This window comes from Brassica napus, chromosome C3 (genome assembly GCF_020379485.1).
Source record: "Brassica napus cultivar Da-Ae chromosome C3, Da-Ae, whole genome shotgun sequence".
In the NCBI taxonomy this organism is placed as follows: domain Eukaryota; kingdom Viridiplantae; phylum Streptophyta; class Magnoliopsida; order Brassicales; family Brassicaceae; genus Brassica; species Brassica napus.
In genome coordinates, this window is record NC_063446.1 from 23018297 (window position 1) to 23040809 (window position 22513).

The 22513-nt window shown below is 34.5% G+C and overlaps 6 protein-coding genes across 9 annotated transcripts; 1 reads left to right on the top strand and 5 right to left on the bottom strand.

Annotated features, from left to right (window-relative positions):
- Positions 1–7121: 7121 nt before the first annotated feature.
- LOC106388647 (membrane-anchored ubiquitin-fold protein 1) lies at positions 7122–8920 on the bottom strand. Of its 2 annotated transcripts, none has more exons than XM_013828764.3 (4): positions 8638–8920; positions 8073–8300; positions 7558–7722; positions 7122–7470 (listed from the first exon to the last, which is right to left on the bottom strand). In XM_013828764.3, the coding sequence occupies exons 2-4, from the start codon at positions 8203–8205 to the stop codon at positions 7412–7414; spliced, it is 357 nt and encodes a 118-aa protein (XP_013684218.2). In that variant the 5' UTR covers positions 8206–8300; positions 8638–8920; the 3' UTR covers positions 7122–7411. The 2 variants fall into 2 exon arrangements, with proteins under 2 accessions (XP_013684218.2, XP_013684219.2); XM_013828765.3 differs by having other exon boundaries at positions 8073–8297; positions 8638–8843.
- Positions 8921–9113: 193 nt separating this feature from the next.
- On the bottom strand, positions 9114–12195 carry LOC106388646 (probable galacturonosyltransferase 13). Of its 3 annotated transcripts, XM_048750036.1 has the most exons (7): positions 11730–12193; positions 11455–11698; positions 11237–11292; positions 10962–11120; positions 10296–10886; positions 9902–10204; positions 9114–9800 (listed from the first exon to the last, which is right to left on the bottom strand). In XM_048750036.1, the coding sequence occupies exons 2-7, from the start codon at positions 11654–11656 to the stop codon at positions 9519–9521; spliced, it is 1593 nt and encodes a 530-aa protein (XP_048605993.1). In that variant the 5' UTR covers positions 11657–11698; positions 11730–12193; the 3' UTR covers positions 9114–9518. The 3 variants fall into 3 exon arrangements, with proteins under 3 accessions (XP_048605993.1, XP_013684217.2, XP_013684216.2); XM_013828763.3 differs by having other exon boundaries at positions 10962–11117; positions 11455–12195; XM_013828762.3 differs by having other exon boundaries at positions 11455–12195.
- Positions 12196–12513: 318 nt separating this feature from the next.
- On the bottom strand, positions 12514–13781 carry LOC106443854. The gene has a single exon (XM_048750037.1). The coding sequence runs from the start codon at positions 13755–13757 to the stop codon at positions 12783–12785; it is 975 nt and encodes a 324-aa protein (XP_048605994.1). The 5' UTR covers positions 13758–13781; the 3' UTR covers positions 12514–12782.
- A 470-nt stretch (positions 13782–14251) lies between these two features.
- Positions 14252–16537, top strand: LOC106386588. Its single transcript, XM_022698159.2, has 7 exons — positions 14252–15050; positions 15137–15182; positions 15280–15372; positions 15456–15575; positions 15744–15842; positions 16009–16163; positions 16264–16537. Exons 1-7 carry the CDS (start codon positions 14290–14292, stop codon positions 16406–16408), a joined length of 1419 nt encoding a protein of 472 aa, XP_022553880.2. The 5' UTR covers positions 14252–14289; the 3' UTR covers positions 16409–16537.
- Positions 16538–16757: 220 nt separating this feature from the next.
- Positions 16758–18137, bottom strand: LOC106388645 (40S ribosomal protein S19-1-like). Its single transcript, XM_013828761.3, has 4 exons — positions 17922–18137; positions 17342–17432; positions 17063–17246; positions 16758–16968 (listed from the first exon to the last, which is right to left on the bottom strand). The coding sequence occupies exons 1-4, from the start codon at positions 18003–18005 to the stop codon at positions 16896–16898; spliced, it is 432 nt and encodes a 143-aa protein (XP_013684215.1). The 5' UTR covers positions 18006–18137; the 3' UTR covers positions 16758–16895.
- A 1440-nt stretch (positions 18138–19577) lies between these two features.
- LOC106384126 (F-box/kelch-repeat protein At4g38940-like) lies at positions 19578–20636 on the bottom strand. Its single transcript, XM_013824139.1, has one exon. It carries the CDS (start codon positions 20634–20636, stop codon positions 19578–19580), a length of 1059 nt encoding a protein of 352 aa, XP_013679593.1.
- Between the last annotated feature and the right edge of the window lie 1877 nt (positions 20637–22513).

Genomic DNA, 22513 nt, shown 5'->3' on the forward strand with positions numbered 1-22513 from the left:
CATAAATCTAATTGTGACATGTAAAATTTACTATATTTAGATTTATGTTTTTGGTAAGATTTCTTAAATATAATAATGATGATTTTCTATATACGGATTTATATTTTTGGAAAAGTTTCATAAATATAGTAATAACTAATAAATTTTATATCAAAAATATTTTTTCTCGGTAAATATTCATTTTGGTAAGATTTTATGATACCTAATAACTTTTTTATATCAATTAAAATAATATGTTTTTATATATAAATAATAATTACGAATATTAAAATTTTACATCAATATATGAATCATATTTTTATTATTAAAATAAGTGTAGTTTAAAATATATTTTATCAACGTATATAAGTTATTTTTATTTAATGTATATATTATTAAAAATAATTTATATATTTACAAATAGACATATTTAAAAATGGTAATTAAATAAATAATAATATAATAAAGTAACTTTTTAAATTTCAATTATTTTTATCAAAAGTTAAATAATGCAAAATTAAAAGGTCAAAGTAAACTTGAATAAATAAAACTAAAAACAATTACATTATAGTTTTATTTTTTAAACTAATAAAACTAAAATAGAAAAATAGAAAATTTTATTTATATATAACATTTTTAAATATTTTATATTTGCACATGACGCAGGAAAACTCTTAGTTTTTTTTAAAACCCGAGTTGAACTTGTGAGTCTTGTATTATCCATATTAATATATCTCGTATCCCTGAAACCACAATAATTATAAACTCATAACATAAATTGGTATCATTTGAATATATATATATAAAAAGTTTGAAAATTATGTCTGATCATAGATGTTTTTTTTTCGAAGTTTGCCTCACAAGACCGGCACTGCAAGAGTGCAAGGCATCCACCAAATGGCGACAAACACACACTTTTTTAGATTAAATGAACGTAGTGCACAAAAACAAAAACCAAAAAATGATTAAATGAACGTATAGATATTAATACAAAACAAGCCCAGTCCAGTAATCATGCCATGAAGACTCTAGCTTTGCATAGACTATATTTAGTATTAGATACCTAGAATATGCTATCTTGGGCAGGCTATCCATCAACAATAAGATCAACGTCAGGCTTTTGTATCTATGTTGGTGACAACCTCATCTCCTGGTCTGCGAAACGACAGCCAACGGTGTTACGATCAAGTGCTGAAGCGGAGTACAAAGGTGTGGCTAACGCGGTGGCAGAGGCTTGCTGGCTTCGTAACCTTCTTCTGAAAATGGACTTTCGCATTCCTCAGGCCACAATCGTTTACCTGCGACAACATTAGTGCAGTATACTTGTCGTCCAATTCGGTACAACATCAACGAACCAAGCACATCGAGATAGATATCCACTTCGTCAGAGAGAAGGTGCAAATGGGACAAGTATGTGTGCTACACGTTCCATCTGAAGTCCAATATGCAGACATTTTTACAAAAGGCCTTCCCACAACTCTTTTCAACAACTTTCACTTCAGTCTTGGCGTTATGTGAATTCCACGCTTCGACCGCGGGGGAGTATTAGATACCTAGAATATACTATATATTCTGTATCAGTACGTTAGAGTAAATATAGGGCGATCTCTCGAATATTGTAATCAATCTTTGTATATATCGAGATGAGCAATAGAACGTACAGTCAAGGGGAAATACTTTGTCTAACATTTAGCGTTACGAACGGAGAGGGTTGATATTGTTTTGTTTGCTACGTAAAGGTTAATATATTTACAGGTGGGAATTAAATGCGAATAATGGAATAGCCAATAAGAATTCACCTTATTCCTTTATACGCCAAACACAAAAGGACCAACTTGCTTATGTTATTTATATCATGTAGAACTTTTTTGGAACACTTAAATCATGCAGGACATAATCTTCAATGTACAAGAATAAAATTCGAAAAAATAAAAGAACTTTGACTTTTTTGTATTAGACAATTATGATAGATAATGAGTTACAAAATTAAATTTATACTTTTTGACCAAAAATTAAAATTCATGCTTCCTTATGTCTTTTCATTGTAATTTTTTGTTGTTGTGAAAATCATGCTTTACAGAAATTATGCAAACCTTTAACATATCAAGTGGAATTTTGTTCATATCTCTGCACGTGTTGTAAACATGTCAAACTCGAGTTATGAATCTATATATTGGCATATATGTTAACTATGTTTTTTAAAGTTAAAATAGAATGTTTTTTAAAAAATTGAGCATTTTTATTAAAAAAAGATATGGTATAGTATAGAGTTTTTACACGTTTCCCTTAATGTACACATTTGGATTTATTTTTGCTATATGATACTTGATTTTTATGAGAGATTTGTGTAGGATTTTGAATGGAAAAAATCTAAAGGGGATCCATTTGATTGTGAAATCATTAAAGGGGTGTTAGTGAGACTTATATTTCTATAGAGTTTGTTGATTTTAAAAATTGAGAGATTTATTAATTGTGGAAAAAATTGTAGAGAATTTTGTGTAGTATGAAAATCTATGAAAGTAAAGTAATGTAATAATTCTAAGAATTCAAGGAAAATCTTGTTTTTGTGAGTTAAAATGTTAAGAATTCAACTCCCAATAACACTTACTTTAAAAGATTTGTGGAATCATTTAAATCTAAAAAATTTGAATAACAAATGATTTTGTATATAATTATAGAATCATCAAACCAATAACATACTAGATTTTAATGAAAATGTGAAAATCTATAAACCAATAGACTTGAAAGTTCTAATATTATAAATCTAATTCCCAGAAACACCCCCTAAGTTGATTATTGGCTAATTATTACATATCAAACTTGATATTTCCCCACGACTTTGGTCCATTAAGTGATACTATACTTTATGCCGCTCGAATCATTGTAAGTATTTTTCTATTGTCTACCAAAGAGAAAAATTGAAGCTGAAATCTGTCAAAAACTTAAGCTAATGATTCTAATCTCGTTGATATTAAATGGCATAATGAATAAAAACGTAATTTTGGGAATATTCGTGCAACGATGTGAGTTTCTTAAATTGTATTTTCAGTGTCTGCTCTGCATGTTCTTGAGAGTGTTAAGAGAAATTAAAGGAATCAACGTAAACTATCGAATTGACATTTGTTTTTGCAGTTAGATATTAAATAATTGTTCTTTGACACCTAGCAGACAGCCTATTGATATCACATTAATTACAAAAATTATCGCTTCCATTTTCTTATTGGTATCCCCATATAATTTTGATAAACAGAGGTTTAATTTTGAGTGTCATTTAATATGTGTAGTTGTGGAGGAAATTAAAAAAAAAAAGCAAATCAAGTACACCGTATTACGGTATTCAAAAAGAAAAATAAACAAAGGTTTGACAGATTGTAAACCGTACTTTTTTTGATAAACTTTATCGACTATCCGGTCGGTCCCGGAAAGAATGTATATATGGGTACAGAATGGAATAGTTCGAAAATATAACATATTGTCTGATTCGAGTAAGAATACTTTCTGATTATTACCAGTGATGAACGATCGTTTGTTACGATCCACCATATAAATCATTTGGACCGAATCTTAAATCCAAACTGGTAAAATAACAGTAATTTAATTTTCAAAAGAAATTAAATTCAAAACTAATGCAGATACATGTCAAACCCAGAAAAATACTTCTATAATATCACCATTTGGTTAATTATATTACAGTATTCAAATGACTAAAGAGATCAGGTAAAACTTGAGAAAGGTCAAAAGGAATTGCAGCCACCAAAGAATACGTCTAGAGCCGATCTAAATTATCAAATTTATTTTATTACAAAGTTAAACTTGATGCATACTGTGTAAGAATAAACATGTTGAATAAAACTCTTTTATGACCAAAATCACCCTTTAAGAGATGTTTGTTTTGTCATGACGTGTGTTTATGATAAGGGTCAAGCTATTATTTAATAATAATATTAGGCCCTTTCAATTGTCGAAAATCCGAAAACCACACGACCAATCATTTTAAAAGAAAGAAAAAATCATTTTAAAATGATAGAGAATTTTAAAGGGTTTGACCTAAGATTAAACATCTTCAAATCTCGTGGTTAAACTAGTTTACAATCACGTCTCTTTCTTTTTCTGCTAAACTAGAAATATCATTCCCTGGACTATATTTACGAAGTGATTTTGCCACGTGTCTTTTTTACAATCAATTTCACAAAATAAATATGACATGACAACTGAAATTGATGACATGTCTTATAGTTTAATATGACATGAACAATTACATTTAAAGTTAATTTATATTTTTGGTAAACTTTTTAAAATATGGTAATAACTCATATATTACATTTAATGTCAATTTATATTTTTAAAAATATTTTTAGAATATGGAAATAACTCATAAATCATCATTAAAATAAATATATTCAAATATGGTATTATAAATTTTGAAATATAATTTAATTATATATTTTTTTTAAATTATAAAATTTTATTACTAAAATTTTCAAAAATGTGTACAATATTTTTAGAAAATTATAAAAATTTAATCGTAAAATTATTATTTTCTTATATATCTACAAATTTTATAAATATTGTTTAATTTTAATTTTTGGTAATTATGAAACTTTTCCAAATTTATTTAATATATTTAATTAAAATAAATTGATAGAAAAATCTATCTAAGATTATAATTTCAAATATATACATGCATATTCTTAAATATAATTTTTATGTTTAATTAAATCAAATTTATATTAAAATATTGATACGAAAAAGAAAATTTACAATATTAATAAAATTTTATTTTAAAATATAATTTATATTTATCTGTTAAAAAATATTTTAAATTTTTTTTACTGAACATGGTGCAGGAAGACACCTAGTATTAATGAAAAGCAGATCCTACAAAAATATTTTAAGAAACTGATCTATCTTGGCAAAAAAAAAAAAAAAACCAAGATGAAACCTGATTACAACCTACGAGACAGTAACGATCTCAATCGCGTCATTTTCGATGTGATGAATTAAATTGCCAGCTTTAGTTATACTCAATAAACTAAATAGCCTTGTTAGTTGTTTTTTTATTGCTTCTTGGGTATTGAGGAAATTTTGATTTAATAAAAAAGATCTAGGGCTTTGGAAGGTTTAAGAGACTAATCATGGTGTCCACTGTTTCAGAGGTAGATGATTAGATTAAACCCTAAACAAGGTTTGAGTTTCAATGTTTTTTTTTTTTTGAGTTTCAATGTTGATATTTTAATCGCACTAACAATTACTCCATCTGTTTTTAAAAGATGCATATTCTAGACTTTTCACAAATATTAAGAAAACTCATTAAATATGCATTGCTTTTTTTGCGAATAACAATTTTTCATAACTTTTAGCCAATAGAAATTCAATAAACACCATTAATTTTTTTGAAACTTACAATTTTTCATAAAATCATACATTGAAAAAGTAAGAAATGCATCTTTTTGAAACAATTTTTTTTTCCAGAACTTACATCTTTTAGGAACAAAGGGAATATATACTTAAAGGCTGTTCCTGAAGGCCGAAAAAAAAAGAGACTTCTGGGCTTGCAATAAAGCTAAGGTCCTGGCAACTAGTCGTCCTATCTATCCACCTCTCCAAACACAATATCTTGAGTACCTATGATGGTGACGACATCTGCTGGCATCACTATGTGATGTTTGGACATAGAATCGAGTCCTTGTGAATGGGCAAAGCCGGGTGCTCTATACATGAATATAAAACTATAATTTTTTGTTTCAAAACGAACGAAAGATAATCGATTAAAATGATGTATTGGTTAGACTAACTAATAATCTGATGTAGACCAACATTTCTCTTATCATCAGGTAAATCGCTATTGCATGCCCATTACAAACACTAAACCGATGTCTTACCAATTATCGACCAAATATCTAAAATTTCCCATAAAGAGAGCAAGTGGAGAAGTATAGAATGCACACGTGTCGAAGTTAAACGTGTTCCCAAACATCATTTTGCCATTGATGTCATGTGGCGATGCAACCAACTTGCAACTTACTAGTATTATTTATCACCTACTAGACAAACATCGACTATTTGAAAATTAATATGTTTTTCAAATCATTCGGTTATATATGTTCTTATCCACATAAATTTTTTTGTAAACATAAAAGGAATTCATCAAAACAGTAGATGTAAGAAAATTCTATAGATGTGTTGTTCAGGAAGTAAACAAAACGATCTAGGGTTTCTGACTGGCTTGTATAGTTATGTATCTGATTGTGGAATATGAGACTGATAATACAAGGCGATTGTTATAATCTAACATTTAATAACAAAGGTCAAATGTCATAACATTTCCTTTTCACATAATTTTATAGAAACCTCTAACCAAAACAAAAATGTATGGTTCAAGCAATTAGTAAGATTTTGTTTTCCACAAGTATAAATTTTAGTCGCACAACTCATAAGTTTTTTTCTGGATAAAGTTTGTCATGATTTAAGTCCAACTTCAAATCCATATATTGTCGGTACCATGGTCCAAATTCATCTGTATGCATTTATTGATTTTAGAAATAAATATTGATTTTATATCAGTATGGATGTTGTTGCTGACATGTTGCATCATATACAGTATAGTGATGACAACTACCATTTTAATGGTTCCAATTTGAAGGACCTATATAACTTACAAATCAAAGCCCAAAATATAGGCCCAATAAAGGTTTAGAAGATTTGTCATACAAAGGTAATAACAACACTCCTTCTCAACAATTAACTGATTTCCCACCAAGAAAGCAAAGCATAAACAATCTCCTAGGGCGCACAAATGTTAAAAGTATTAGAAATTCTTAAAATGTTCTCGCCTCACAATGTCTTAACAACACCATTTCTTCATCAACTGGGTAAAGCCCAAAAGATTACCAATACCATTATGATTAAGAGAAACTCAGTCACGCTGGTTCCTCCCCAGCGAGCCTAGCTGCACAACTGCTGGATACAGCCTCTCCTCTGTTCCTTTTGGTGTTTTCAAGCTTAGCTTATTTGTTTTTTGCTCTCCAGTTTTAAATATTTGATGAAATAATACATTGTTTTTTTTTTCCATCATCTTTCTTCATATGCTATTGAGAATTTAATCATTTATACTAAATTTATCTCTAGTGGGATCATGTGTATAGAGAGATAAACTCTATTCTGGAATTCTTAGATGAGACAAAAAAGGTTCTGAAAACAGAGGTAAAGCAGAGTCTCTTTGTGTTTTCAACAAGTTCTGAATCACTACTACATCTATGATTCACTCTATCTGTGATTCTTGCAACAAGCTAGCAAAAAGGATTTGATTTATGAAAAAGAAGAAGAAAAGAGGTTCAACACTTATGATTATGTATCAGTAAACAATCTATACCAAACCACGTGAGGGAACCAGACCTGTAATCTGTCTCTCTCGAGATTACTTGCGTTTCTCTTACATGACCGTGCAGACACATTTGTTCATCTTAGGATCATCACCTTTAGGCTTCTTTTCTGTTCCAAACACAATAAAAGAAACAGTATGTCAAGCCGAGAACATATTTTGAAGCTTAAAGTAGAGGCTGTCTTGTCTTTATTTACCTTTTTCAGTAAGCAGAGGTTGGATGATAACGTGCATTGTGGTGACAGCGCCAACGAGATTAGAGACAGGGTTTCGGTAGTCTTTAACAGTCTTGTTGTTGTCCAAAACTTTCCCTGCGCTTATCAACTTCACCTCTTTCACTGTCTTCGGCCCATTTTCCTTTTCTAGCTCGAATCAAAGCACATACAGAACAAAATACAAATAGGATGACCCCTCAGTAACTAAGATTTGTTGAACATTCATATTATTTAGTATTATTATATGTAAGCAAAACCATCATTTTTTTTTTTTGAAACACAAGCAAAGCCATCATATTCTCGGTTAATTAGTGACAACATAGAAATGATTGTCTTCTAAACCAACTCTAGTGGAATTTCTTTAGCAAAAAGATGTCCTAAAGGGTGACATGATGATTCTCATAAGTAATCATCAACCAAAGGCATAACCACCGTTCCAAGAAAGATTCAAGCCTTTTTACAATCTCATTCTCAGGTAAGCAAACATTAAAACTGACCTCTAGGCCATTGAGAAATAACAGTTTCCTTCAAGGCGACAACAGTTGTAGCATCAGGAAATGCTTTAGGGCCGATATCAGAACCATCAGTTAACCTAAACTTGATCTCTAGTTGATTATCAACTTCTGCCATGTCTATTTGCAAAAAAAGTTAAAGCGTGGACTTGGCACTTTGTCAATGTAAGAAAATCCCCACTGGACCTTCTTTGCTCTTTATTCTTCTACCTGCTATGTGTAGAAATAACGGATTTGTTTTTTTTTTTTTTTTTTAATAAATTGTTAGCAAAGATGAACAAGAAGCCTGAAGAATAATAAGGGGTTAAGTAGATAATCATTATGACAGAATCTAATTCATAAATGGATCGCATGCAACAGAGAAATAAACAGAGGATTTTTAACAGAATAACACACATGAATATATATCATCATATTAACGAATGTTAAAAGATCAAGAAATCAGAAACATTTAATCAAGAAATAAGTATGAGATCCTCAAACGAGAAAGAGGATCTGTTAAATCAACGAATCCAGATTTGAAATGAAGAAAAAGAAGGTGAACTCTTACTTGGCTCTGTGGCTGATCTGAGCCAATGAATGTATAAGGAAAGACAAGAACACGCATCAGAGAGAGAGAGAGAGAGTTGGGAAATGAGATGAGGAGATGACGTGAGTGTAGAGAATCAATGGCGGTCAAAGCTTCCACTTTTCTCTCACATTCTTCCCTTCTATGCGCCTTTGAATTTTCCCATCAGTCCATAAACTACTTTTATTACCCCCCCCCCCCCCCCCCCCCCCCCCCCCCTTTTTTATGTGTTCCAAGAATTTCTTACATGCTTACTTTTTCTGTAATAGTTTTTTTTTTTGCTTACATGTGAAAGCCTTTTGTGAAGAAACTTTTGGACAAAACAAGGCAGTTAAAACTAAAAAAAAAGAATACCTTTCTTCATGACATATAATATACATCAAAGTATTTATCAACTAATATCATGTCCTCTCTTTCTTTACTTTACCTATCAACATCATCAAGTGGTAACCTCGGCATCAAGAAAAGTCTCATGATTGGTGTCATAAATGGGACCTTAACAAAGCAATAATGTTCTTAATAAATTCACTAAACAGTAACAACCAATGAAATCAAATAGTAACTGTCAAAAAAATCAGGAACAAATGTAACAGTCTTGTTGTTGTCGTTGCTCTCCTTTTGGTCTATCATGACCAAAAAATCCTCTTCTGGTGTGTCCATAAACCTTTTTTTTTCTTGTAACAGATCCAAGAATTTGGAATCTCTAATCGAAACCGAAATGAATCTCAACAAAAGGGTACCTTCTATCTTTACAGAAGAATGAATCTTTCTCCTGCAGCTCTGTAACTGGTTTCATCACCCCAGCTAAAATCCGAAAAAAATCTCCAGGTCGCTTCAAGATCATCTGAATGCTTTTCTGTTTGCTATTCCAAGATATGACAACTCTTAATGAAATCATTTGAGTAGTTCACATATTTTGTCCAGAATGGCCTCAGGTGCTCGAACCCTATCTCCAGCCACGGCTTTGACTGGCCATTGTAGTGAATCACTGCAGCTTTCTTCACGTTTTCTAAGTTGGTCTTGCTCTGATATCCTAACCCAAGCATATGCCAAGACGAATCTATTGCCTGAACATGCCCTTTGAATGCAATCAGAGCCGGAGGCAATGTCCCAAGCTTCCACATTGTTAGATTCGACTTCAGATTCTGCACACATCACATCAAAACCACAAACCAAACTCAAGGATTTGCCATTTTAAAAAAAATTATAAAACATTAAAACATTGCAGGTTTCTCTGATGCTTTACCGCTTTTAGCCAATAATGATAAGTTTCTCTGATGTTTGTCTTCCTCCAAGTCCGTAGATCAAAGATATTCATTCCATAAGCCCAAGCACATTCTTCCGGATCCAAATGCTGTGAGATGAGCGGGTGAGAGAAATTGAAGTAGGTCCTAAAACGCTTTGACATAACCCATTCGTCTTCTCCTCTACAAGTCTCCACTGCTCCATTTACCTTCCCGTGAAGATCAATATCCCACAGAGGAGATAGATCTCGCTGGATCACTATATCATCATCTAAGAACACCACCTTGTCCAAGTTTGGAAACAGCTATTCAAAAAAGGCCAAACAAACAAACAAGCATTACATTCATATTCTCGAATCCGAATGATTGAATCAAAAGGACAGACATCTTTGTTACCTCTGGTAGATATATTCTAAGATGGTTGAGCAAAGATATGTATTTGGGACTTCTCGACTGCAACTTCGAAGCGAATCTTCTTGGAGTTGTTTCGCTGAGGTTTGCACCAGCGATATGATTCCCATGGTAATAGTTTCTGATAACGTGATGGCTTTCCACAGCTTCGAGAACAGGAACATTCTCTCTTGTTAGCCAGTCAAACTGATGAACGCTTTTGACTTCAACGATCGCAGGAGCAACGGAGTTAAGAGCAAACCAAGAATGCATCCCCGCGTAGGTTTTCTTGTCTGTGATAACATGGAAGACAATTTTCTCGGGTTTAGAAGATGATTGAACAGCTGATGAGACCACAACCGAAGCAGCCAAGATGTTGTCTGTAGCTAGAACAAAATGGTGGTAAGCGTTGTCTGAGAGAAGAGGGAGGAGCTCAGGGGAAGGAAGCTGTCTCCGAGCATGAGCATTGGAGGTATACTCATCGGTTAGTCTTAAAGAGAGACAGTGGATTCCTTTAGGAATCGAACTTGCTGCAAAGTGTTTGTTCATAAGTTCCGCAAACTTGGATTCTCTTGTATCCCTTTCAAACTTCTCTATCTGTTCAAATCGAATCACATAAACATCAACAAATCTACAGTTTAACAATTATTAATTTCGGAGTGGAGGATGTACCATAGCTCGAAGGACGAGGGAGAATGTTTTGGCATCGTAGTGGTTGTTCTTCATATCGGAAACAAGCTGGCGAAAAGAAGCTGGAAGCTTTAAGCCATCTGGAATATCTGGAGTGCTTACTTCGTTTAGAATTTTGTAAAAGTCTCTAACTAGTCTCTGCTGCAACAGAAACGTGGGAGGGAGAACAAAAAGATGTAAACGATACAGAGGAATCCATCTTTTTAACTTGTTAAAATAAAATAAAAAAAATCTGAAAAGAAGAAATAATCACTCACCTCTGAATCATCTATCCTAGCAAGAAAACGTGGTCCTAACCGCCTCCCTAAACAATCTGAAGCAACAGAAAAAAAAAAAGAAAAGACAGAGAAACTTTCATCAAATGAACATAATAAGAAAGGTACACAAGAAGGGATCTAAACATATGCACGATAAGCAAAAAGAGAAGAGCTTCTTTAAGATTCTCCAAAACTGTGAATAAACTTTAGTTAGTTACCAATGGAGGAGCACTTGTTGACACCTTCAAGGGTAACAAGAGCGGTAACGATGAAGACGAAAGGCAAGAGGAAGGCGAGGATTAAGATAGTGTGGAAGAGAGTTCGGTAAGAGATGTGACGAGGTGCGACTTTGATCTTCATCAAATCATTGCTGCTCGATATCGTGATGCTTCTCATGCTTGGCGATATCTGAAGTTGCATCCTCCTCCTCCTTTAACCTGATGATTCCAATCCGATACAACCCTAATTCCTCCCCCCAATCCCAATCCCAATCCCAATCCTAATCCCAATCCATACAACATCACCTCCCCTGCTCCTATCTTGATCTAGCTCACGTATCCGACGATGCTCGATTCCTATTAGCTCTTCTTTTTATTCCTTGTGGCCTTTTCCCAGACCGCATTTAGATCTCCGACAACCAGCGATGATCTGAATTTCAGATCTTTCCGCCGTCACACTCTCTCTGAGGGTTGATCTTAAGCAATTCGACACAAATGAGTTTTCCGCGAATCCGTGTTACAGCTAGATATTACAGAGTTCGATCAAAGACAAAATCAATGAGAGGAGAACAAAATGTTGAGGCTTTTTTTTTTTTCAAGTGATTTCGCCGGTGGATCTAAAACTTAATGGCCAAAATTAATACACAAAATCCCAAAACAAAACAAAACAAAAAGGAAAAAAAAAAATCGTAATTAGTATTTAGATATCAGTAGTTATAAATGGGTTAACAGATTTGATTAAGATTTTTCTATGCTGCTAAAATTGAGTTTGGGATTGGTGGTGTCTTGACCTTGAGTTTATTTTTCTTTTTTTTTTTTTTTTTTTTTGTATAAAGCTAATCATAGGTTTCTTCCTACTTTCATGCCCAAACAATAATAATTTTGATAGAAAAGAATTAGGAATAGTAATAGACTATTAAAACACAAATTGACAACTCTTTATGTGAAGTCGACAATAAGCTTAGCTACTCCTACTCTTTTTTTTTTTTTTAAAACAAATAGATCTTAGGATTAGCTTAATGCAAAATGATTTCTTCAGTTTCTTGAGAAACAAGAAAGGAACCCCAAAAAGTCTCGAGTTTTTTTTTCCCTGATCACTAAACCATAGCAAGACTACAATGAAACTGTACAACTTCGAAACTAAAGACTTCAAAAAAGCAAAGTCTTTTACGTATGTTACACTTTACAAGACAAGGACAATGGAGTTTGAATACAAAATTCCAAAAACTCCATTACAGAAAAAGAGTGAGTGAGGGAGAGCTTATCTTCTTCTTCACTACCTCAGCTCCAATATTCCACCAGTCAATGTCACTGAGCCACTCTCAACTTCAGCTTCTACTGACTCTTCTCTGCATCTCATGCTTTGACTTTTCAGAATTGTTCTTCATTCTATGAAACGTTTGATGACCACCGAGAGCTTGATACGTCGAGAAAACCCTCCCACAGAGCCTGCACCTATGCTCATTGTTCATCTGAAAACCCTTACTTGCTGAATTTGAAACTTCAAACACAGCTTCTTGACCCCCAAGTTTCTGCTCTGTATCCGTTTCAGCTTTCTTATCGTCCAAGCTCACTCTCTCCAACCTAACTTCTTCCCCAAAACTCTCTGCTCCTACCTCATCTTCTTTCATAACCTTCTTGTCTCCCAAGAAACCCAAAAGCTCTTTCGATGTTCCATTAGAATCAGTTCTAATCCCCACAAGTTTAAGCTCATTACTCAAAGACCCAACTAGCTTTTGCTCATTACCCAAAAACCCATCTTCACATTTTCTCTCATTCAACTCTAGATTCGAAAACAGAGCATCACCACTCTTAGACAACATAATCAGAGACTCAGCGACTTCCAACAGTTCTCCATCATTCCCAAACGCAGAAGAAGAAGACGAAGACGAAACAGAGAGTGGAGGAAGACTCTTCTTGTACCTGGAAACTCTTTTCGACCTCTTTCTCCTCTGCACACCACCACTCCTTAAGAAACACAACAGATCCCTTCTCATAGATTCGCTCTTCTTCTTCTTCTCTTTCAACGGATGCATAGTTTCGCTATGATTCCTCAGGCACTTCTCGTATCGAAACCCTTTACCGCACTCTCCGCAACGAACCAGACGCTTCTTCTTAACCCGCAGAGATTTCTGGGTTGTTCTCTTCTTCGGGCTTTCCCTCAATCCATAGTAGCAAAAGATCTCTTCGTAATGATGATTCATCGATTCTCCTAAACGATTCTTCTTCTTCATACGAGAGCTTCGAACCTTCCTGTTGTGTAAGTCGAAGATGGGTTTCTCGAATTCTTGGTGATCATCCATCGACGCCAAGCTCGTCAGACCCAGAGATGATCCGCGAAAAGACTCTCACCAATCACCCAAGAACTATGAGCATGGAGATAGCTAAAAGAATCGATTTTTCTTCACTTTCCCGAGAAAACGAGAGTAAGAGTGAGAAGAGAGAGAGAGAGTAGAGAAACAGAGAGATTAATAAGCGAAGGAGGGAAGGAAGAAAGAAGCATAAACTAGACCTTTGGTTTCAGATAGAAGGTCCGACGTGGCATTTAGGAAGAAACAAAGGCCCATAAGCCAATGGACATACATAATTATCCAGAGCATTAAAACCAAAAAATTTGAAATTAAACAATTAATCCCGTAATTAACGAACCGTTACAAAATTGCGCCTCCAAAGAAGTCGCAACGGTCACACTTTGCCCTCCATTTTCCCTCCTCTCTCTAACTCTTCTTCTTCCCTACCAATAATTTTGCATCACTCACTTCGAAACAAACCCTAATTGCGATTGAGTTTTTTGATTCATCCCTTTCGCGATTCATTACTCTGTCATCATCTCCTATGGATCCGATCAGATTTCAATCGGATGCTCAAGTGGTTTCAGTCTCATCGGAGAACTCGAACCCTAACGTCTCGCGCGCGAGGATCTCCGGGTCTGCGTCCTCGAAGTCGAGTGAATCTGCGGAGAAGGTTACGAGATCGAAGCTTAATCCGAGCCAGGCGGCGTTTTCGCCACGGAATCGTATCAGAGAGAGGAGATTCGTGGTGGTGAAGAAGAAGAAGAAGGAAGATTCAGCGTCTGTGGTCGCACGAGTGGACTGTAAGTGTGGAGCTAATAACATGAAGAAATGCGTTTGTGTTGCATATGAAACTCTCCGTGCTTCGCATGAAGAGTTCTTCAAAAAGCGAGGAGATTCGGAGGTCGAAACTGGAGAATCCAGCCAGAATGTGGAGGAAGAAGATGAAATCGATGTTTGTTCGATGAAGAGGAGAAGAGAAAAGGTGCTTGAGGAAGCCAGAAGGAGCCTCCCTGAATATGGTAAAGTGATGCATCTCGTTAAGGCATTCGACAAGCTTACTTGCTTCCCCTTTGCAAAGGCAAAAGAAGGCAACGAAAAGGATGATAAGAAGATTAAGAAAGCTCTGAGATGGGAGTTGCCTGGGATGAGCCTGAAGCAGCCCAAGTGTCCAGAGGAAGCTGAGACTGAACAAGTCACTTGGAGTTCTTCATTTTCACCATCTGATTTGGTTTTAACAGCTACCAATCTTGGACTAGAACAACAACCTCACGCCTCAGTTTGTTCATCATGGGACAACATCAGGTAACCAAATGGAGATTTTTGTTCAAATTATCCACTTTTCTTATGAATACTTCAGTTTTGTTCTCTCTGATTGGGTGATGGTACAGTGTTTCAAGCCTTAATTCAAATGGTGGGAGGAGGAGCAGAAGAAATGTAAGTGTGTTAGCTTTCATGTATGCAAACATCTGGTTTTATCTAGACTCTTAGTGATTATCTTGAATATCTCTCTCTCCTTGTATGGTTGATGTAGAGCTTGGACTCCTCTGCTTCAATGGGTAGTAGAATATCAAAGAAGAAGCAGGTCAAAGTCACTTCTCTGAAGCCATTCAAACTTAGAACTGAGGTATAAAACTTGGCAGAATCAAATTAAGATAAAGATTTCTCAGGATATGATTTGTTTGTGATTGTTGGTCTATGTGTACGTAGGAACGTGGACGAATGAAAGAAGAAGAGTTAGCAAAGAAGCTACAAGAGATGACCATAGAGGAAGAAAAAATGAGAATCCCAATAGCTCAAGGTCTTCCCTGGACAACTGATGAACCTGAGGTGAGACTATCCTTTGCTTTTTATTAGCATTAAGTTATATCAATACCATATCGTTTATAGAGTTTTTTGATATTGATGTGGTACTGTAAGATGATATCGTTTATTAAGTAAAAAAAGCTTTTGAAGAAGGTTAATTAAACATTGCAATGTTGTTTTTCTCTGTTTCAGAGTCTGGTTAAGCCTCATGTGAAAGGTATCACAACACCAGTAGACTTGAAGCTCCACTCAGACATTCGAGCAATGGAGCGTGCAGAATTTGATTACCAGGTAAAAGACCTTGCAATGATTACATTCATTCAATACTTGAGAGAGAAATTGCATGTTTCAGTTTTTAGTTATGACCTGAACTTGAACCTGCACAGGCAGAGTCTTAGTCTTTCAGTCTATCAAATGACTAGTATACATCCTCAGCAGTTCGGCTTCATTGTACCAGGTTGCTGAGAAAATGAGTCTAATAGAGCAATACAAAGCAGAAAGAGAAGAGCAACAAAAGGTAGCAGAAGAAGAAGAGTTAAGAAGGTTGAGGAAAGAATTGATCCCAAAGGCACAACCAATGCCATACTTTGATCGACCATTCATCCCCAGAAGGTAAATAATAACACACTCATTGGGCTCAGTTCTCATCTTGATAGAAACATTACAAGGAGTATTCAGAAAGATAAACTGTTGTTGTTGTTTGCTAATGAAGGTCGAGCAAGCACCCGACGATACCTCGAGATCCCAAGTTTCACAAGACACAACACAAGACACAACACAAGAGATGCTGCAGTACATCATCTTGGAGTGAAACAGGATCTTACATGAGCGATCTCTTGTACCAGCAAGACCTTTAAAAAAGCATTGCCTTCCATTTGCACATTTCTTCACTATCTTCTTTTCTTGTTGCTGTCCTTGTCCATATTATCATCATAACTTGCCAAACAAAATTGTTACCATTTGAAGAAGCCATTTATGAGTTGCAACTCGCATGCATTTGTTTCCACGTTCATGATCAATCTCTTTGTTATCATCACAGTAATGAGCAAGTAACTCTCAGATACTCAGATTCATCCTGTAATTGTTTCTATCTTTTGAAACCTGTCTTGGTTCAAAGCTTATTCAGAAACTAGCTTTCCACTAAAACATTTTGAATTGTCTTATAGTTCAGCTGACGATTTTTAGATGTTCAAAGAGCCAACAAAAAAGACAATAAGTTTTGAACATTATGAGAGCAAGTCTTCAGCAATGATATTGATAATGGTTCTTGAGAGTAAAAGACAAAGGACTAAAAACAGAACATTGGTTTCAAAAGTAGTAGAACTAAAAACAAGATTCAGATCTTCAAATTTCAGCTGCAATACGTCCAGCAACCTGGTCCAAATCCCGTTGCCCACTGGAAGTGATTCTTCTTCCTCTGAAAGAAACAAAGAGAGTTTGTAACCATCAGCCTCTTTTTCAAAGAAAGATATACAAAGAAAAGGTTTTGATTTTAAAGGAAGTAATGTTACCCTTTGGTGTCAATTTCAACAATGTTCATAGTCTCCAACTGCTGGAGGATGTGACGGGCAATACCACCGCTGCTTTTGCAGAAGTGTGGTGGGCGACTGCCGTTTCTCTTGCTTCCACCATAGATTCTACGGAAAGCACCAACGCCAAGACCTCCCCTCAGGTACACTTTCCTTGCCATAGATGCTGCATAACAAGAGGGTATTGGAAAAAAAAAAAATTCTTCATGCGTTGCAGAGATTTAGTATAGCAAGACTAAGAGAAAGAGAAAGAGAGATTACCAGCTCTGATGTAGTACCAATCAGGATCATATGGGGCAAGCTCCTTCAACTTACCGGTCTTCACAATGTCTGTCCATGGGGGAAGCTCGATCTGAAAAAAAATAAAAAGACATTACATTAATAAATGGTTATCAACATAGTAAAAAAAAAGAGTTGCTTGGGCTTCAATTAATGTTCCCAACAAGAGACATTACATTAAGAATTCGAAGCATACGTGAGAAAGAAACAAAGTCAAGAAGCAGCAGTAAACAACTAGTGATGACCATGGCCAATTACAAACATCTTTCAACTAACTTACGGTACAGACAAAGACAAATCATTCAATTGATCAAAAAGACACTAATAAGCGAACAAACGACATCATATTACGAATTCAGTATGAAAAAAAACACTGAAAGCTACAGGTTTTGATTTATTGTTGGCTAAAGATACTAATTTCAATCCGACAATATAACATGTATTTGTTATTGACTAGTAGACTGTATGATAACCAATTACAATGCAAAAACTCAACATATGAAACCGAAAATCAGAAATGTGTAGACTTTGGTTGATTTAGGATGAGAAGAAGAGCACTGACCTTGCCAGATCGCTTGAGATGAGAAGCGTAAGCCTTGACGAAGTCATGAGGCGAGACGTCTTTCACAGTTTTACCTGTCGCCATGGCTAATTGTTCCACAACAGGAGTTTTGCTCAAACGCAGCTGAGTCTCTCGCAAAGGAGTAGGGCGTTTAATCTCCCACAAGTTTATATATGCGTCTTTACCATTTCGGCTAGGGTTTTCTCCAGATCCATGCCTTAAACCCGTCCCGTATATACACTAGTGGGCCTACATTCTTCTTCATAAGGCCTTATTAGCTCAAATAAGTGAGCCTTATTATGTCTTTCATGAGGTAACCAAGTTGGCCTTCCGAGTTTCAAACGCTGATGTGACACGTGCGCGGAATCAGGTTAACGCTCAGCTTCAGCTTCTGACTCACGTGTTTGTAGAACAATTTCAACTGATTTTAAAATTTCCCTAACATAAATGCACTGGTCAATGAGAGAACAAATCTTAGTTTTGGTTCTAGTTTATGCTTTACTTTTTTGTAACCTGCAAAATCAATTGTATAAAACTTACCGAGACTTGTGATATATGCAGCTGCTGACCTATGGCCTATGGGAGACGAATCCCAACCGCTGAACTCTTTGCTAGGAATCGATGCTGTTGATGCCAGCACTATCAAACGTGTTGCCAACAAGTATATCTATGACAAGGTAAGTTTATCTATCTCTCTCGTCCTATTTATCTATCCAAACAAGCAAGAACAAAAGAAAAAAAGGGAGTTCAAAACGCAAAGGGTAATAAAGGGTTTATTTTGGGGATAATGCGCAGGACATTTGCAATCTCAGCCATTGGTCCGATCCAAGATATGCCAGACTACAACAAGTTCAGACGCAGAACCTACTTGAACCGCTACTAAGCCTCTGAAATAACTGTCACGGAACGCCCACGGGAGAGAGAGCAGATCAAGGGTGGCGATGGATTCATTGTTTTTGAGTTTTCGGTTACTGTAATTGTTGGTAAATAAGTGTACCACCGTCTACTGCTATAGATGTTGGTTTGAAACTTTAATTGAAAAAATTATTTCCTTCCCCCAAATTTTAGATTAATATATTTTTAGGTATGTTATCAACTTTGTAATCATATGCATTGGTTCTGAAGTAATGGAAAATTTAATAACAATCAATTTCTAACAAATCAATAGCAACCAAATGATTTCTATATAAAAAATTTTGATAAAATTTGTTAACTCTATTCATCTTTTAGAATTTGTTCCAATAACCCCTCTGATAAATAAAATGAAGACAAGAGAAACATAAACATGTTCTTAGGAAGGAAGTTAACATGTCGTGGGATGAAACAAAAGAGTCTGAATTAGATTCACCATTGACAAGCGAAGGAAAGTGGAAATAAGAAAGACTGGAATAAAACAAACATTTTCAACTATGAACAAACAAGATATCAGTGATGCCGCGCTAATGAGTCTAACAAGTAGAATCTAAGTTTTGGTTAGTTCACCTCCATCAACTTCATAAATTGGCAATAAATAAGTTGTTGAGATACCAACTTTGATTACAAAATATATTTAACCAATTAATCAGGAATTTGTGATGGGTCCATCAAAATGCATATGAGACCAAATATTTGGTTTCATCTAAATGAGGTTCAATTTAAACTTATTCGCATAAAGCATCAAACCTTAAGAACTAGACAATTCATCAATCTAGAGTGTCCCTCAAACACACAACCACACCAATCAAGTCTTGCACAAATCTCTCCTTGTTCATCCCTTTCTAGTTTGATCTCAGCACACCAAAGTTCTACTTTATTCCGATCAATATCTTTCTCTAAAAACACAACCACCTTCTTATCGTACGTCACCGTGCGTGCACGAGTAGTCCCGCTCAATCCTATCTCACCCTTGACCCTTTTCCAACACCTTTCTTTTAAATCATAACTTCTTAAAATCTTCGAAGCTGTAGAATAGTAGTACAATACTCCCTCGATAACACATTCACTACCGACCCAATGATAAGATTTTAACATGTCGTCTTTCTCCATTTTATCTTGACTCGGATCGTAAACAAAGCCATGCTTTAAAACCCTGAAATAAATCTTATCATCCCACGTCACTGCACTATTAGAATACCAATCGAACACCAGATTGTCTGGTCTTGTTTTGGACTCCCAAGTTTCAGATTTTACGTCAAACACCATGACATCCATGGGCCCCTCTGAAAACACTGGGAAACGTGAACGGCATCCTCCAATGACATATATTTTCTCGTTTATATAGCCAGAGACCGAACTAGCGACTGCCCTTGGCATGTTAGGGAGATGATGATTTGCCGTGTGAAGCGGGCAATCGATGAGTGTTAATGCATTAGATGAGACTTCAAAGCAAGATCCGCCCATTACGTAGATCTTTGAACCAACAGCCACGTAGCTGCCATAAGAAGGCATTGGAGGGAGTGATGGGATAGGGACCAAGCAATAATCTCCACTAGAGTTGATTTTCTGACGTAGAGTATACAAACGGTCGTAACCATCGTCGCGTGAATAAATGGTAACATAGAGACAGCATTCGGTGCGGTCCAAGAGAGACCGTCTCGCGTATAGTTGTGGCGATGCTATAAGAGATCGACAGAACTTCGAAACCAGAGAAAGAGAGGGATAGTAACGTCTAGGTACACGAGCCACACATTCTATAATAACATCTTCTGGAAGTGAAGTGATCCAACACATAGCCATATGTATCAATCGTCTATATGAACACCTCACTCCAATCCCATAATCTTATATATAGATTTATAATGATGGACAAGTGGGAGGGTAGAGTTTAAAAAGAGGTAGATAATCCATCAATGGTAAATAACAGTAATATATATACGATATTTTATGGTAAAAAAATATTTAGATAATATAGTTTTCTGTATTTTAAAATGAAAGAAATCTAGATAGAATAGTTTTGATATCAGAAAATTCAACTATATCTAAAAATCTTGATATCCTAATTATCAGTAATGAGATGTGGCATAAATTGAGATTCTGTGTGACCAAAATTATAATGTTTGTATATCTCTCTTATTATATGTAATCCATAAATGCAATTGTTGGAGAATTTTTCTAATTTAATTTTTTTTATAATGTATTTAATTTTGAATTTTTATTTATGTCTAAATTTCAATATCAACTTCGAAAAATAATCCAAAAATTTAATTTTTAAAATTTTATCTATCTACTCATAATAACAATCTCAATTAATTACAAAGTTTGTGAATCCCACTTATGTTAAAAAGTTGTGTCTTTTATAAAATGTTGTCTTTTCAAAAAGTTCAATGTTGGAAGGTTGTGTATTTTCTAAAAATTCATATAAGTATTTTTTAAAAAGTGAAAAGTTATGACTATTCTGATAAGTATATTTTTAAAATAACTATTTTTAAATTGGAAGAGTTGTGACTATTCAAATTGAAGAGCTGGGACTATTCAAATATATTTTTAAAATCTATAAATAGTCTTTGACATGTATTTCACAAAACAAAATTTTCACTAATCAAACTAATAATAAAAACTTAGGAACTCTAACATCAATATTCTTGCAACATATCAATATTCTTGTTTTCACTATATGAACAAACATATCTATGTTCCTCCAGTTCCCCAGGGCTTATGGAGTCTCCGCATTGTTAAATGCTATAAAGTTCTCACTTAATATTTGTAGTATCAAGCTAATTATTGTTCTGATATTTGGAGTCTCTTCTATAACGTGTGACAGCTTACACTTTTCGTGAATCTCGCAGGTTAAAGACTTTGAAACAATGTCGATTTTTCCAGGTTTGAGTTTTCTAGGCCCAAAAAGCAAGAACGCGGTTGTAGCGGGAGGCTTAACAGCTTTTGTTTTTGGGGTATATTTCTACACGATGAAGGCAGTTTGGTGGCACGGACGAGATTCAAATTGAAAGGTTGTGTGTTTTTTTCAATTGAAAAGTTGTGACTATTCATATAAGTATTTTTTTTCAAAATAACTATATTTAAATTAAAAGAATGTGATTATTTATATTTAAAAATTGTGACTATTCTTTTAAATTGAAAATATGTGACGATGTGTTTAACAAAAAAGTGTTTCAAAAAAAAAGTGACTATGTGTATCTATGATTATTTTTAAAAGATTACAAATATAAAATTATGTGTGTAGAATTTTGTGTCTTTTTATTATAATGTGAAAAGTTGTGTGTTTTCATTCTTTAAAATGTAGGAGTTTTAAAGTTGTCTTTTATTATAGAAGACAAAATTAATTTCAAAGTTGTGTATGTTAATTTTATTACAATTATTTATTTTATCTATTAATAGGAATTTCAATTAATGTCAAAGGATGTGAACCTTAGGAGCTGCTATTGATTATGGTAATTTGAAGGAATTGAATTTGAGTATTGGAATCTGAGTTTAAGTGAGTTTTAATGAATTTTTGATGAATTCAATACAAGCAAGTAGATTTCGTTGTAATTCTTTGGAATGTATACTTTACTGATTGCTATGAAATTTCTTATTTTCAAAATCACCCAAGTTTCAGAAAATATATAATATTGTTAGAGGGCTTTTTGATTAAGATCCGGCATATGAACACATGA

Excerpts from the sequence above, each read along its gene's own strand:
- LOC106443854 (XM_048750037.1), bottom strand. The coding sequence starts at position 13,757 with ATGGATGATCACCAAGAATTCGAGAAACCCATCTTCGACTTACACAAC.
- LOC106388645 (XM_013828761.3), bottom strand. The coding sequence starts at position 18,005 with ATGGCGACAGGTAAAACTGTGAAAGACGTCTCGCCTCATGACTTCGTC. Across the intron at positions 17,433-17,921 it reads ATCTCAAGCGATCTGGCAAG|ATCGAGCTTCCCCCATGGAC; the intron begins GTCAGTGCTCTT and ends ATTTTTTTTCAG. Across the intron at positions 16,969-17,062 it reads GTTGAAATTGACACCAAAGG|AGGAAGAAGAATCACTTCCA; the intron begins GTAACATTACTT and ends TGTTTCTTTCAG.
- LOC106386588 (XM_022698159.2), top strand. The coding sequence starts at position 14,290 with ATGGATCCGATCAGATTTCAATCGGATGCTCAAGTGGTTTCAGTCTCA. Across the intron at positions 15,051-15,136 it reads TCATCATGGGACAACATCAG|TGTTTCAAGCCTTAATTCAA; the intron begins GTAACCAAATGG and ends GTGATGGTACAG. Across the intron at positions 15,576-15,743 it reads GGACAACTGATGAACCTGAG|AGTCTGGTTAAGCCTCATGT; the intron begins GTGAGACTATCC and ends TCTCTGTTTCAG.
- LOC106388647 (XM_013828764.3), bottom strand. The coding sequence starts at position 8,205 with ATGGCAGAAGTTGATAATCAACTAGAGATCAAGTTTAGGTTAACTGAT. Across the intron at positions 7,723-8,072 it reads TATTTCTCAATGGCCTAGAG|AAAAGGAAAATGGGCCGAAG; the intron begins GTCAGTTTTAAT and ends GATTCGAGCTAG. Across the intron at positions 7,471-7,557 it reads ACCTCTGCTTACTGAAAAAG|AAAAGAAGCCTAAAGGTGAT; the intron begins GTAAATAAAGAC and ends TGTTTGGAACAG.
- LOC106388646 (XM_013828762.3), bottom strand. The coding sequence starts at position 11,656 with ATGCAACTTCAGATATCGCCAAGCATGAGAAGCATCACGATATCGAGC. Across the intron at positions 11,121-11,236 it reads CTAGGATAGATGATTCAGAG|CAGAGACTAGTTAGAGACTT; the intron begins GTGAGTGATTAT and ends TTTCTGTTGCAG. Across the intron at positions 9,801-9,901 it reads ATCATTATTGGCTAAAAGCG|AATCTGAAGTCGAATCTAAC; the intron begins GTAAAGCATCAG and ends TGATGTGTGCAG.
- LOC106384126 (XM_013824139.1), bottom strand. The coding sequence starts at position 20,636 with ATGGCTATGTGTTGGATCACTTCACTTCCAGAAGATGTTATTATAGAA.